Source organism: Hemiscyllium ocellatum, chromosome 36 (assembly GCF_020745735.1).
Source record: "Hemiscyllium ocellatum isolate sHemOce1 chromosome 36, sHemOce1.pat.X.cur, whole genome shotgun sequence".
Taxonomy (NCBI): domain Eukaryota; kingdom Metazoa; phylum Chordata; class Chondrichthyes; order Orectolobiformes; family Hemiscylliidae; genus Hemiscyllium; species Hemiscyllium ocellatum.
The window spans coordinates 36,072,162-36,085,964 of NC_083436.1; the positions used below are offsets into that span (position 1 = coordinate 36,072,162).

Sequence of the window (13,803 nt, forward strand, 5' to 3'; positions counted from 1 at the left end):
CCTTTGATCATTCTTAAATGTTACAGTTGTATAGAGATTCTTCCATTTGTGAAAAATCCTCAACCAGCTGTGGGTAAAAACACCAGGTATTGTGTAACAGCCCAAACTATGACTTAACCAGCCGTGTGCAAAAAATTGTGTGTGTGTAACAGCCCGTGTCTGTTTAAAAGCCTCAGCTGTGAATATGCAAGGCCCAGCTGTGTAAAAGCCCCCAGCTGTCAGGGTAAAAGCCCAGCAGAGTGTAAAAGCCCCGGCTTTTATTAAAAGCCCCTTAGGTATTTAAAAGCCCCAGCTGTGAGTGTACAGAGCCCATGCTTTCAGGTTGAGGTACTCACGCTGGCACTGTCCCCAGGGTCTACGATTCCATCCCCAGCAGCAGTCTGTCCGAAGACCATAGCGACACATGCCTCCCCGAATAGACCGATGCTTGCGGACTCTGAATAGGAAACAAGATCAGAACAGGGTCAGGAACCTGAGAGGGGGAAATGGGCAAATTCTAAACAAAAGAAAGCAGTAGGGAAGACAAAGGCCCAGAAGGCGAGGACTCCAGCATTCCCAGGTCCTAATTCATCAAACCTTTGGAGGGTTTGATCGAAGATACAAGAAGAGGCTATTTACAGTGGCAGGGAGGGTGGGAAAAAGAGAGCACGTATTTAGGATAGTAGTCAAAGAATCAAGATGGGATGGAGAAGAGGGAGGTAAGGATAAAACTGAACTTCTTGTTAAAAATGTTTATATAGCCATTGAACAAGTTTAGAGGATTGGTTATGGAACTGAGGTGGGGAAGTGAGCCTTGGACATGAGTTACAATTTCAATAAGCTGCAGAATAAACTGGAGGGACGGAATGGTTTACCCATGTTTCTATGAACAGGATGACTTAATATTATTTCACTTGAAGAGACAGCATGGGGCCAAATGGAGTTTCTCTGTGCTGTGATGGGTGTGCTATAATTTTGAATCCAGAGACCAAATATTTTTTGTTTCCCATTTTGGGTGTGCCGCAAGGATCTGTTTTGGGACCATTGCTGTTTGTCATTTTTATAAATGAGCTGGAGGAGGGGCTAGAAGGTTGGGTGAGCAAGTTTGCGGATGATACGAAAGTCGGTGGAGTTTTTGACAGTGAGGAAAGATGTGGCAGGTTACAGCGGGATATAGATAAGCTGCAGAGCTGGGCAGAAAGGTGGCAAATGGAGTTCAATGTAGGTAAGTGTGAAGTGATTCACTTTGGTAAGAATAACGAGAAGATGGAGTACTGGGCTAATGTTTGGATACTTGGTAGTGTGGATGAGCAGAGGGATCTTGGTGTCCATGTACACAGATCTCTGAAAGTTGCCACTCAGATAAATAGTGCTGTGAAGAAGGCATATGGCGTACTGGCTTTTATTGGTAGAGGAATTGAGTTCTGGAGTCCTGAGGTCATGTTGCAGTTGTATAAGACTCTGGTGTGGCCACATCTGGAGTATTGTGTGCAGTTTTGGTCGCCATACTATAGGAAGGATGTGGAGGCACTGGAATGGGTGCAGAGAAGGTTTACCAGGATGTTGCCTGGTATGGTAGGAAGATCATATGAGGAAAGGCTGAGGCACTTGGGGCTGTTTTCATTGGAGAAAAGAAGGTTTAAGGGTGACTTGATAGAGGTGTACAAGATTATTAGGGGTTTAGATAAGGTTGACCATGAGAACCTTTTTCCACGTATGGAGTCAGCTATTACGAGGGGGCATAGCTTTAAATTAAGGGGTGGTAGGTATAGGACAGATGTTAGGGGTAGATTCTTTACTCAGCAAGTCGTGAGTTCATGGAATGCCCTGCCAGTAACAGTGGTGGATTCTCCCTCTTTATGGGCATTTAAACGGGCATTGGATAGACATATGGAGGATAGTGGGCTAGTATAGGTTAGGTGGGCTTGGGTCGGTGCAACATCTATAGTCTATTGTCTATTAAATGCCACCCGACAGAGTGCCACCCGCGAACACTTTTTTGTTTGTCTTGTTGACTGACATGGAGGGCGTGGGGATGGAGGGCTTGGGGATGGAGGTACAGAGAGGGCAAAACGTTGCCAAGAGCTCCAGGGATGACAGAGTTTGGGCTCAAGGGTTGTTGGAGCATGATGGGTTTGGGGTTTGGAGTTGAGGGTGGTATTGTAGGGTGAGAGAGATTTTGGTGGGTGAAGAAAGATTGGAGATCAAGGGTTAGGAATTGAGGGTGTGGGAGTGTTGATGGGGTGGGAAGGAAGTTGAGGAGTGTGAGGGAGAATTGGAGTTGATAGTTGAGGAATGGTAGCTGAGGGTGTCAGAAGGTTGGGGAGTGAGATGTATTGGAACTTGGGGTGGGGGTTCAGGAGAAATAGGGTTGGAAGTTGGAAGGGGTAGGGATGTGTGAGGGCGGAGGATTGGTGCTGTGTGAGAGGGACTGGGAACTGCAAATGTGAGAGGGCATTGGGGATGTGAGAGCAGATAAAGGATATGTGTGTGTGGAGGGGTGAGTATCTGTGGGGGGTGTGGAGAATTAGGGATGTGTGTGAGGGGCTGGGAATGTGTGTGAGGGGCTGGGATGTGTGTGAGGGGCTGGGGGATGTATGTGAAGGGCTGGGGATGTGTGTGAGGGGAGGGGCTGGAGATGTGTGTGAGGGTAGGGGCTGGGGATGTGTGTGAGGGTCTAGAGGATGTGTGTGAGGGGAGGGGCTGGGGATGTGTGTGAGGGGAGGGGCTGGGGATGTGTGAGAGGGACTGGGGATGTGAATGAGGGGCAGGGGGATATGTGAAAGGGGAGGGGCTGGGGGATGTGTGTAAGGGGAGGGGCTGGGGATGTGTGTGAGGGGAGGGGCTGGGGATGTGTGTGAGGGGAGGGGCTGGGGATGTGTGAGAGGGGCTGGGGATGTGAATGAGGGGCAGGGGGATATGTGAAAGGGGAGGGGCTGGGGGATGTGTGTAAGGGGAGGGGCTGGGGATGTGTGTGAGGGGAGGGGCTGGGGATGTATGTGAGGGGCTGGGGGATGTGTGAGGGGCTGGATATGTGTGAAGGTGCTGGGGATGTGTGAGAGGAGCTGGGGATGCGTGTGAGGGCTGGAGATGTAGGTGAGGGGCTGGGGATGTGTGTGAGGGGCTGGGGGATGTGTGTGAAGGGGCTGGGGATATGTGTGAGGGGGCTGGGGGATGTGTGTGAGGGGCTGGGGATGTGTGTGAGGGGCTGGGGGTGTGTGTGAGGGGCTGGGGGTGTGTGTGAAGGGGCTGGGGAATGTGTGAGGGGCTGGGGATGTGTGTGAGTGGAGGGGATGTGTGTGAGGGGCTGGGGATGTGTGTGTGGGGGCTGGGGATGTGTGTGAAGGGGCTGGGGATGTGTGTGAAGGGGCTGGGGATGTGTGTGAGGGGCTGGGGATGTGTGTGAGGGGAGGGGGATGTGTGTGAAGGAGCTGGGGGATGTGTGTGAAGGGGCTGGGGATGTGTGTGAGGGGCTAGGGTTGTGTGTGAGGGGAGTGGGATGTGTGTGAGGGGAGGGGATGTGTGTGAGGGGAGGGGCTGGGATATGTGTGAGGGGCTGGGGATGTGTGTGAGGAGCTAGGGTTGTGTGTGAGGGAAGGGGGATGTGTGTGAGGGAAGGGGGATATGTCTGAGGAGCTGGGGATGTGTGTGAGGGGAGGTGGATGTGTGTGAGGGGAGGGGCTGGGATGTGTGTGAGGGGCTGGGGATGTGTGTGAGGGGCTGGGGGATGTGTGTGAGGGGCTGGGGATGTGTGTGAGGTGAGGGGGATGTGTGTGAGGGGAGGGGCTGGGAAGTGTGTGAGGGGCTGGGGATGTGTGTGAGGGGCTGGAGATGTGTGTGAGGGGAGGGGGAAGTGTGTGAGGGGCTGGGGGTATGGGTAAGGGGCTGGGGGATGTGTGTGAGGGGAGGGGGATGTGTGTGAGGGGCTGGGGGTGTGGGTGTGTGAGGGGTTGGGGATGTCTGTGAGGGGCTGGGGATGTGTGTGAGCGGCTGGGGATGTGTGTGAGGGGAGGGGCTGGAGATGTGTGTGAGGAGAGGGGGATGTGTGTGAGGGGCTGGGGATGTGTGTGAGGCGCTGGGGAATGAGTGTGAGGGGCTGCAGATGTGTGTGAGGGCTTGGGGATGTGTGTGAGGGGAGGGGCTGAGGATGTGTGTGAGGGGCTGAGGAATGTGTGAGAGGGGAGGGGGATGTGTGCGAGGGGCTGGGGATGTGTGCGAGGGGCTGGGGATATGTGTGAGGGGGTGGGGGTGTGTGTGAGGGGCTGGGGGGTGTGTGTGAGGGGCTGAGGATGTGTATGAGGGGCTGAGGGATGTGTGTGAGGGGCTGGGGGATGTGTGTGAGGGGCTGGGGATGTGTGTGAGGTGAGGGGGATGTGTGTGAGGGGAGGGGCTGGGAAGTGTGTGAGGGGCTGGGGATGTGTGTGAGGGGCTGGAGATGTGTGTGAGGGGATGGGGAAGTGTGTGAGGGGCTGGGGAAGTGTGTGAGGGGCTGGGGGATGTGTGTGAGGGGAGGGGGATGTGTGTGAGGGGCTGGGGGTGTGGGTGTGTGAGGGGTTGGGGATGTCTGTGAGGGGCTGGGGATGTGTGTGAGCGGCTGGGGATGTGTGTGAGGGGAGGGGCTGGAGATGTGTGTGAGGCGCTGGGGAATGAGTGTGAGGGGCTGCAGATGTGTGTGAGGGCTTGGGGATGTGTGTGAGGGGAGGGGCTGAGGATGTGTGTGAGGGGCTGAGGGATGTGTGAGAGGGGAGGGGGATGTGTGCGAGGGGCTGGGGATGTGTGCGAGGGGCTGGGGATATGTGTGAGGGGCTGGGGGATGTGTGTGAGGGGGTGGGGGTGTGTGTGAGGGGCTGGGGGGTGTGTGTGAGGGGCTGAGGATGTGTATGAGGGGCTGAGGGATGTGTGTGAGGGGCTGGGGGATGTGTGTGAGGGGCTGGGGATGTGTGTGAGGTGAGGGGGATGTGTGTGAGGGGAGGGGCTGGGAAGTGTGTGAGGGGCTGGGGATGTGTGTGAGGGGCTGGAGATGTGTGTGAGGGGAGGGGGAAGTGTGTGAGGGCTGGGGGTATGGGTAAGGGGCTGGGGGATGTGTGTGAGGGGAGGGGGATGTGTGTGAGGGGCTGGGGGTGTGGGTGTGTGAGGGGTTGGGGATGGCCAGCATGGTTTTGTGAAGGGCAGGTTGTGCCTCACAAACCTTATTGAGTTCTTTGAGAAGGTGACTAAGGAAGTGGACGAGGGTAAAGCAGTAGATGTTGTGTATATGGATTTTAGTAAGGCGTTCGATAAGGTTCCCCATGGTAGGCTAATGCTAAAACTTCGGAGGTATGGCATTGAGGATACATTAGAGGTTTGGATTAGGAATTGGCTGGCTGGAAGGAGACAGAGGGTAGTAGTTGATGGATTATGTTCATCTTGGAGCGCAGTTACTAGCGGTGTACCACAAGGATCTGTTTTGGGACCATTGCTTTTTGTTATCTTTATAAATGATCTAGAGGAAGGACTTGAAAGCTGGGTAAGCAAGTTTGCGGATGACACAAAAGTCGGTGGAGTTGTGGATAGTGAGGAAGGAAGTGGTAGGTTACAGCGGGATATAGATAAGTTGCAGAGCTGGGCGGAAATGTGGCAAATGGAATTCAATGTAGCTAAGTGCGAAGTCGTTCACTTTGGTAGGAATAACAAGATGATGGATTACTGGGCTAATGGTAGGCTACTTGGTAGTGTGGATGAGCAGAGGGATCTTGGTGTCCATGTACACAGATCTCTGAAAGTTGCCACCCAGGTAAATAGTGCTGTGAGGAAGGCATATGGTGTACTGGGCTTTATTGGTAGAGGAATTGAGTTCCGGAGTCCTGAGGTCATGTTGCAGTTGTATAAGACTCTGGTGAGGCCTCATCTGGAGTATTGTGTGCAGTTTTGGTCGCCATACTATAGGAAGGATGTGGAAGCTTTAGAACGAGTGCAGAGGAGGTTTACCAGGATGTTGCCTGGAATGGTAGGAAAATCTTATGAGGAAAGGCTGAGGCACTTGGGGCTGTTCTCATTGGAGAAGAGAAGGTTTAGGGGAGATCTGATAGAAGTGTATAAGATGATTAGGGGTTTAGATAGGGTAGATACTAAGAACCTTTTACCGCTAATGGAGTCAGGTGTTACTAGGGGACATAGCTTTAAATTAAGGGGTGGTAGGTATAGGACAGATGTTAGGGGTAGATTCTTCACACAGCGGGTTGTGAGTTCATGGAATGCCCTGCCCGTATCAGTGGTGAACTCTCCTTCTTTATGGTCATTTAAGCGGGCATTGGATAGGCATTTGGAAGTTATTGGGCTAGTATAGGTTAGGTAGGATTCGGTCGGCGCAACATCGAGGGCCGAAGGGCCTGTACTGCGCTGTATCCTTCTATGTTCTATGTTCTATGAGTGTGAGGGGCTGCAGATGTGTGTGAGGGCTTGGGGATGTGTGTGAGGGGAGGGGCTGAGGATGTGTGTGAGGGGCTGAGGGATGTGTGAGAGGGGAGGGGGATGTGTGCGAGGGGCTGGGGATGTGTGCGAGGGGCTGGGGATATGTGTGAGGGGCTGGGGGATGTGTGTGAGGGGGTGGGGGTGTGTGTGAGGGGCTGGGGGGTGTGTGTGAGGGGCTGAGGATGTGTATGAGGGGCTGAGGGATGTGTGTGAGGGGCTGGGGGATGTGTGTGAGGGGCTGGGGGTGTGTGTGAGGGGTTAGGGATGTGTGTAAGGGGAAGGGATGGGAGATGTGTGTGAGGGGGTGGGGATGTGTGTGAAAGGAGGGGAAATGTTTGTGAGGGGAAGGGCTGGGGTGTGTGAGGTGCTGGGGAGGTGTGTGAGGGGCTGTGGATGTGTGCGAGGGGAGGGGGATGTGTGCGAGGGGCTGGGGAGGTGTGTGAGGGGCTGGGATGTGTGTGAGGGGCTGTGGATGCGTGCGAGGGGTGGGGGAATTTTTGTGTGAGGTGCTGGGGAGGTGTGTGAGGGGCTGTGGATGTGTGCGAGGGGAGGGGGATGTGTGCGAGGGGCTGGGGAGGTGTGTGAGGGGCTGGGATGTGTGTGAGGGGCTGTGGATGTGTGCGAGGGGAGGGGGATGTGTGTGAGGTGCTGGGGAGGTGTGTGAGGGGCTGTGGATGTGTGCGAGGGGAGGGGGATGTGTGCGAGGGGCTGGGGAGGTGTGTGAGGGGCTGGGATGTGTGTGAGGGGCTGTGGATGCGTGCGAGGGGAGGGGGATGTGTGCGAGGGGCTGGGGAGTTGTGTGAGGGGCTGCGAAATGTATGTGAGGGATGGGGATGTGTGTGAGTGGCTGGGGGTGTGTGTGAGGGGATGGGGAATGTGTGTGAGGGGATGGGGAATGTGTGTGAGGGGTTGGGGATGTGTGTGAGGGGCTGGGGATGTGTGTGAGGGGATGGGGAATGTGTGTGAGGGTAGGGGGACGTGTGTGAGGGGCTGGGGTTGTGTGTGAGGGGATGGGGAATGTGTGTGAGGGGATGGGGAATGTGTGTGAGGGGTTGGGGATGTGTGTGAGGGGCTGGGGATGTGTGTGAGGGGATGGGGAATGTGTGTGAGGGTAAGGGGATGTGTGTGAGGGGCTGGGGTTGTGTGTGAGGGGATGGGGAATGTGTGTGAGGGGAGGGGGACGTGTGTGAGGGGCTGGGGATGTGTGTGAGGGGCTGGAGATGTGTGTGAGGGGTGGGGGATGTGTGTGAGGGGTGGGGGATGTGTGTGTGGGCTGGGGAGGTGTGTGAGGGGCTGGGGGATGTGTGAGGGGCTGGGGATGTGTGTGAGGGGAGGGGCTGGGATGTGTATGAGGGGCGGGGCTGGGATGTGTGAGAGGGGAGGGGGATGTGTGTGAGGGGCTGGGGATGTGTGTGAAGGGCTGGGGATGTGCCTGAGGGGAGGGGGACGTGTGTGAGGGCCAGGGGATGTGTGTGAGGGGAGGGGCTGTGATATGTGTGAGGGGAGGGGGATGTGTGTGAGGGGCTGGGGATGTGAGTGAGGGGCTGGGGATGGGTGTGAGGGGCTGGAGAATGTGTTTGAGGGGAGGGTATGGGATGTGTGTGAGGGGAGGGGGATGTGTGTGAGGGGCTGGGGATGTGAGTGAGGGGAGGGGGATGTGTGTGAGGGGCTAGGAGATGGGTGTGAGGGGGCTGGGGATGTGTGTGAGGCTAGGGGCTGGGGATGTGTGTGAGGGGCTGGGGATGTGTGTGAGGGGCTAGGAGATGGGTGTGAGGGGGCTGGGGATGTGTGTGAGGGGCTAGGAGATGGGTGTGAGGGGGCTGGGGATGTGTGTGAGGCTATGGGCTGGGGATGTGTGTGAGGGGCTGGGGATGTGTGAGAGGGGAGGGGGATGTGTGCGAGGGGCTGGGGATGTGTGCGAGGGGCTGGGGATGTGTGTGAGGGGCTGGGGGATGTGTGTGAGGGGCTGGGGATGTGTGTGAAGGGGCTGGGGATGTGTGTGAGGGGAGGGGCTGGAGATGTGTGTGAGGGGCTGGGGATGTGTGTGAGGGACTGGGGATGTGTGTGAGGGGCTGGAGGTGTGTATGAGGGCTGGGGATGTGTGTGAGGGGCTGGGGGTGTGTGTGAGGGGCTGAGGGATGTGTATGAGGGGCTGGGGGTTTGTGTGAGGGGCAGGGGGATGTGTATGAGGGGGTGAGGATGTGTGTGAAAGGAGGGGAAATGTTTGTGAGGGGAGGGGCTGGGGTGTGTGTGAGGGGCTGGGGGGGTGTGTGAGGGGCTGGGGATGTGTGTGAGGGGCTGGGGGTGTGTGTGAGGGGCTGGGGATGTGTGTGAGGGGCTGGGGATGTGTGTGAGGGGCTGGGGGTGTGTGTGAGGGGCTGGGGGATGTGTGTGAGGGGCTGGGGGTGTGTGTGAGGGGAAAGGCTGGGAGATGTGTGTGAGGGGCTGGGGGATGTGTGTGAGGGGAGGGGAAATGTTTATGAGGGGAGGGGCTGGGGTGTGTGTGAGATGCTGGGGATGTGTGTGAGGGGCTGGGGATGTGTGTGAGGGGCTGGGGTGTGTGTGAGGGGCTGGGGGATGTGTGTGAGGGGAGGGGCTGGGGATGTGTCTGAGCGGCTGGGGATGTGTCTGAGCGGCTGGGGATATGTGTGAGGGGCTGGGGGATGTGTGTGAGGGGCTGTGGATGTGAGTGAGGGGAGGGGGGTGTGTGTGAGGGGAGGGGGGATGTGTGTGAGGGGCTGGGAATGTGTGTGAGGCACTGGGGAATGTGTGTGAGGGGAGGGGGGTGTGTGTGAAGGGGCTGGGGATGTGAGTGAGGGGAGGGGGGTGTGTGTGAAGGGGCTGGGGATGTGTGTGAGGGGAGGGGCTGGAGATGTGTGTGAGGGGCTGGGGATGTGTGTGAGGGGCTGGGGATGTGTGTGAGGGGCTGGGGTGTGTGTGAGGGCTGGGGGATGTGTGTGAGGAGCTGGTGGTGTGTGTGAGGGGCTGAGGGATGTGTGTGAGGGGTTGGGGGATGTGTGTGAGGTGCTGGGGTGTGTGTGAGGGGCTATGGATGTGTGTGAGGGGCTGGGGGATGTGTGTGAGGGGCTGGGGGTGTGTGTGAGGGGCTGGGGAGGTGTGTGAGGGGCTGGGGGAAGTGTGTGAGGGGCTGGGGATGTGTGTGAGGGGAGGGGCTGGGATGTGTATGAGGGGAGGGGCTGGGATGTGTGAGAGGGGAGGGGGATGTGTGTGAGGGGCTGGGGATGTGTGTGAAGGGCTGGGGATGTGCCTGAGGGAAGAGGGACGTGTGTGAGGGGCTGGGGATGTGTGTGAGGGGAGGGGGGATGTGTGTGAGGGCTGGGGATGTGTGTGAGGGGCTGGGGGAAGTGTGTGAGGGACTGGGGATGTGTGTGAGGGGAGGGTATGGGATGTGTGTGAGGGGAGGGGATGGGATGTATGTGAGGGGAGGGGAATGTGTGTGAGGGGCTGGGGGATGTGTGTGGGTTTGGGAATGTGTGTGCGGGGAGGGGCTGGGGATGTGTGTGAGGCTAGGATCTGGGGATGTGTGTGAGGGGCTGGGGATGTGTGTGAGGGGAGGGGAATGTGTGTGAGGGGCTGGGGGTGTGTGTGAGGGACTGGGGGTGTGTGAGGGGTTGGGAGATGTGTGTGAGGGGTTGGGATGTGTGTGAGGGGCTTGGGGATGTATGTGAGGAGAGGGGCTGAGATGTGTGAGGGGCTGGGATTTGTGTGAGGTGCTGGGTGTGTGTGTGAGGGGCTGGGGGTGTGTGAGGGGCGGAGCTGGGGATTTCTGTGAGGGGCTGGGGATGTGTGTGAGGGGCTGAGGGATGTGTGTGTGGGGGTGGGGATGTGTGTGAGGGTCTGGGGGATGTGTGTGAGGGGTTGGGGGATGTGTGTGAGGGGTTGGGATGTGTGTGAGGGGTGGGGGATGTGTGTGAGGGGTTGGGGGATGTGTGTGAGGGGCTGGGGGATGTGTGTGAGGGGCTGGGGATGTGTGTGAGGGGAGGAGCTGGGATGTGTGTGAGGGGAGGGGCTGGGATGTGTGTGAGGGGTTGAGGGTGTGTGTGAGGGGCTAGGGGATGTGTGTGAGGGGTTGGGATGTGTGTGAGGGGCTGGGGAATGTGTGTGAGGGGTTGGGGGTGTGTGTGAGGGGACTACGAGATGTGGGGTGGAAGTTGTGATGTCTGGGGTTTAGTTGTGGTCTGAGCGTTGGGAGGTTGAGGGTGAGGTCTGGGGTTTGTGGGTGAGGGGGTTGAGGGTGAGGTGGGGTTGGGTTGGAGGGTGTTTCTGATTTGAGGGGGTGTCTTTTTGACATTTGTTGCAGTCAGCGGGCCCACCGGGAGAGCGGGACCCGGAGTGAGCAGCCCAGGATGCCGCAGACTCACACGGTACAGGTCCCAACATGAGGGAAGAGGGTGCCTGTGTGTCTGACACCTTATAATCGCTGCAATCTCACATTCAGCACACGCTTCCTCTCCAGAACAGGCGCTCAGTGTAATTGATGCACTTTGATTATTTTCTTAACCCCCAAAAAATGTTAAAAAACGCTTTGAAATAAAAGTCAACTCCATGGGAACATTGTTGCAAACATTCCAGTGTCAAACCCAGCAGGTGTTACATTGCAGTAAGTGATGTATAATTTCATATAATTTGGATAGAACGTACACAAAGGAAAGTAATCATTTCAATAAAATAACACATGTATGATAGATAATTGAGCTGGCTGGGATTTTTGCTGTTATTTGATTCCCGCTGTGTTCCAGAGAGTGAGTTCTCTGTCTCTCTCTGTCACTTACCTGTGTCTGTTGCTCTGTTCCTCGGTGAGAGACACACACAATGTAGAGAGGGCCAACAGCTGCAAGACCAAACCCCTCATGGTGCCTGTCTCCTCTCCTTCACCGGCAGCAGCGCCTTCCTGATCCCCGGGAAAGGAGCCGGCGTGCACTCGGGGCTGCAAAAGGCTGACTTCCACTTGTCCCACCGCCTTCCAAATATCCCCCCGGCTGCCCCCTTCCTCCTCCCGGGGAAAGGGGTTTGGATCGCGCCCCAGTCTGTGCAGGAACCACTCGGAGGTCCAGTCCCTCGGGCTGTCTGTGTGTTGTCAGAAATTCAGCAGTGGGGCTGCTGTCCTGTCTCTCCCTCCCTCCCTCTATTCCCTTCTCTATCTCTGTCTCCTCTCACTCTGGGCTGTGGGAGGAGTTACTTTCCTGCTGTCAAGTGCGTGGGGAGTTTCTGGGACAGAGTGGGAGAGGTCGACTCCCTTCTGGTTGGCTTCAGGACTCTTGTACGGGAATTGGGAGGATTTGCGAGAGAGAGAGAGAGAGACAGACCTCTGAATCAAGCTTCCCCACCCTCTCTCTCCCGTCGCCACCTCCTCCCCCGGGCCCCCACAGTCGGTGCCAGCGTCCACCGTGATCCTGTGGGAGTGGGAATGGTGAGAAAGTTTACAAGGGGAAAAAAAAGGCAGCATTCAGAGGATGAAGGGAACGCGAGGGCGTAGAAAGAGATAACGTGATGGGGCGAGGAATTTGAGAAAGAGAAAGAAATTTCAGCCTGGGATATACGACCAGATCGAGAAGTTGAGAGGGAGAGGGAGAAATTGAGGAGGAAGAGACATTTAGGAGAAACAGAATGTTATTGACAGAGAAAATAAAGATGAGGAAAAGAGGGAAGGAAAAGTGAGAAAGAAGTCAACAAGGTAAGGGGTGAAATCCTGTCAGTGAGGAAGAGAAATGGGAGGTGAGAGGCTGCGAGCTGTTGGGGAGAGGTGAAACTTTTCGAACACACTTCGAGAGCTGGAGTAGTCCCATTGTAAATTGTTCATCAGGAATATGAAGGGCTTATGCTCGAAACGTCGAATTCTCTATTCCTGAGATGCTGCCTGGCCTGCTGTGCTTTGACCAGCAACACATTTTCAGCTGTGATCTCCAGCATCTGCAGACCTCATTTTTTACCCATTGTAAATTGTGACTGGTTTAGACTGAACCTGGAGCAGGAGTCAATGGGAAGGGACGTGAAGCTTGTTTACAGGGGCTCCCTGTACCGGGTTAAATCCTGGAACAGCGCTCGCTCCCCTGCTCTGGGTTTCGACCTTGCTGTTAAAGTGCACATCAGCCCAAGGGCTGGAGTTCTCCTTTACATATTTTAAATATGTAAACAGTGCCCTTCTCTTTCAAAAATGCGTTATTTTTCGTGCTGGCATCAAGGTCCGGAAGAGGGTTGTGCGAGTAGGTAGACAAGCAAGCTCGGGTTTCTGAGTGGTGAAATTATCCTGGGGTAGGTGACAGAGAGAATCACACAGGATCTGAGAGAGTGAGGTATCACTGACTCTAGAAAGGCTGTGATGAAGGAAGTATTCCTTCCCTTAGACCTGGTGTTAAGGATGGGAAAGGAAATGTCCTCAAGGCCTCCCTGAAGAAAAATACAGAACCTCCACTGACCCATGGGAAACTGGTGAAGGGTCAGCTGCCAGTGTGCCGCCCTCTTCAGAGAAGAAGGTTATGAGCACCCCAGAATCCCACCCACCTCCTTCCTCGAACACCACCTGCCCCACAGCAAACTAACGAAGGACTGCATCTGAAATATCTTAAATCAACCTGTGCGGACAATTTCTGGGGTGGATAGGACTTGAACCTGGACCTCCAGCGAACAGCGCCAGAGAAGCTCTGCTCCACAAGAGCCCCAGTTGTGGAAGTGGCTGCTAATGATTGAGCTGGTTAGGAAATTGTCTGAGTGGCAAGAACAGATCATGGACAATGTCTGTGGAGAAGGGAGCAAGAGTTTACCTTTCAGGCTAATGACCTTTCACCATAATGTTTTGTCCTACTTGTACAAAGTATTTTTTTTAAAATGGTGAAAAACTATCAGCACTAGGAATCCAAAGAGACTTGGGGTCCTGGTACATGATCATTAGACTGTCATGAATCTGTCGGTATAGAAAATATAAAAGGAATGCTAAAGAAATTCAGCAGGCCTGACAGCACCTATAGAGAGAAAGCAGAGTTAACTGGTGGAGTTCAGTGGTGCTTGTGGATTCTGAAGGTGGTGGCTATGGAACTTCCCCACACATCCTTTCATCCTCAGCTCTATTTCCCTTCTCTTCTGGAATTCTCCCAACTTTTCCACAGGGCGCTCAATGCACACCCCGTGACTGATTTAAGTTTCATGCCTGAACTCTGTTAAAGCCCAAGCCATGTAGAAACATTACAGATTATTATGGACTCAGAGGCAAATATCAGGATTCTGATGGAGTTAGAATGTGCAGGAGCCTGGGTAGTATAGATGAGTCAAGAAGCACTGAAGTTAACATGAGAGTGTCACAGTAAGACTACTTTTAAAATGTTCTTAGCATGTTGGTTGCAAAGACAAGGGTTTTTT

General features: G+C 55.3%; 1 protein-coding gene across 2 annotated transcripts in view; it reads right to left on the reverse strand.

Moving 5' to 3' along the window:
• The window catches only part of npnta (nephronectin a), an 83,734-nt gene extending 72,047 nt beyond the window's left edge, over window positions 1-11,687 (reverse strand). Inside the window, exons 1-2 of one of the 2 annotated variants that reach the window (XM_060851661.1) lie at window positions 11,223-11,687; window positions 336-436 (exon numbers count right to left, since the gene is read on the reverse strand). In XM_060851661.1, coding sequence (XP_060707644.1) covers window positions 336-436; window positions 11,223-11,302 — 181 coding nt within the window. In that variant the 5' untranslated portion in view covers window positions 11,303-11,687. The remainder of the gene's footprint in view (window positions 1-335; window positions 437-11,222) is intronic. The other variant, XM_060851662.1, reaches the window with a different exon arrangement.
• Window positions 11,688-13,803: the final 2,116 nt, after the last annotated feature.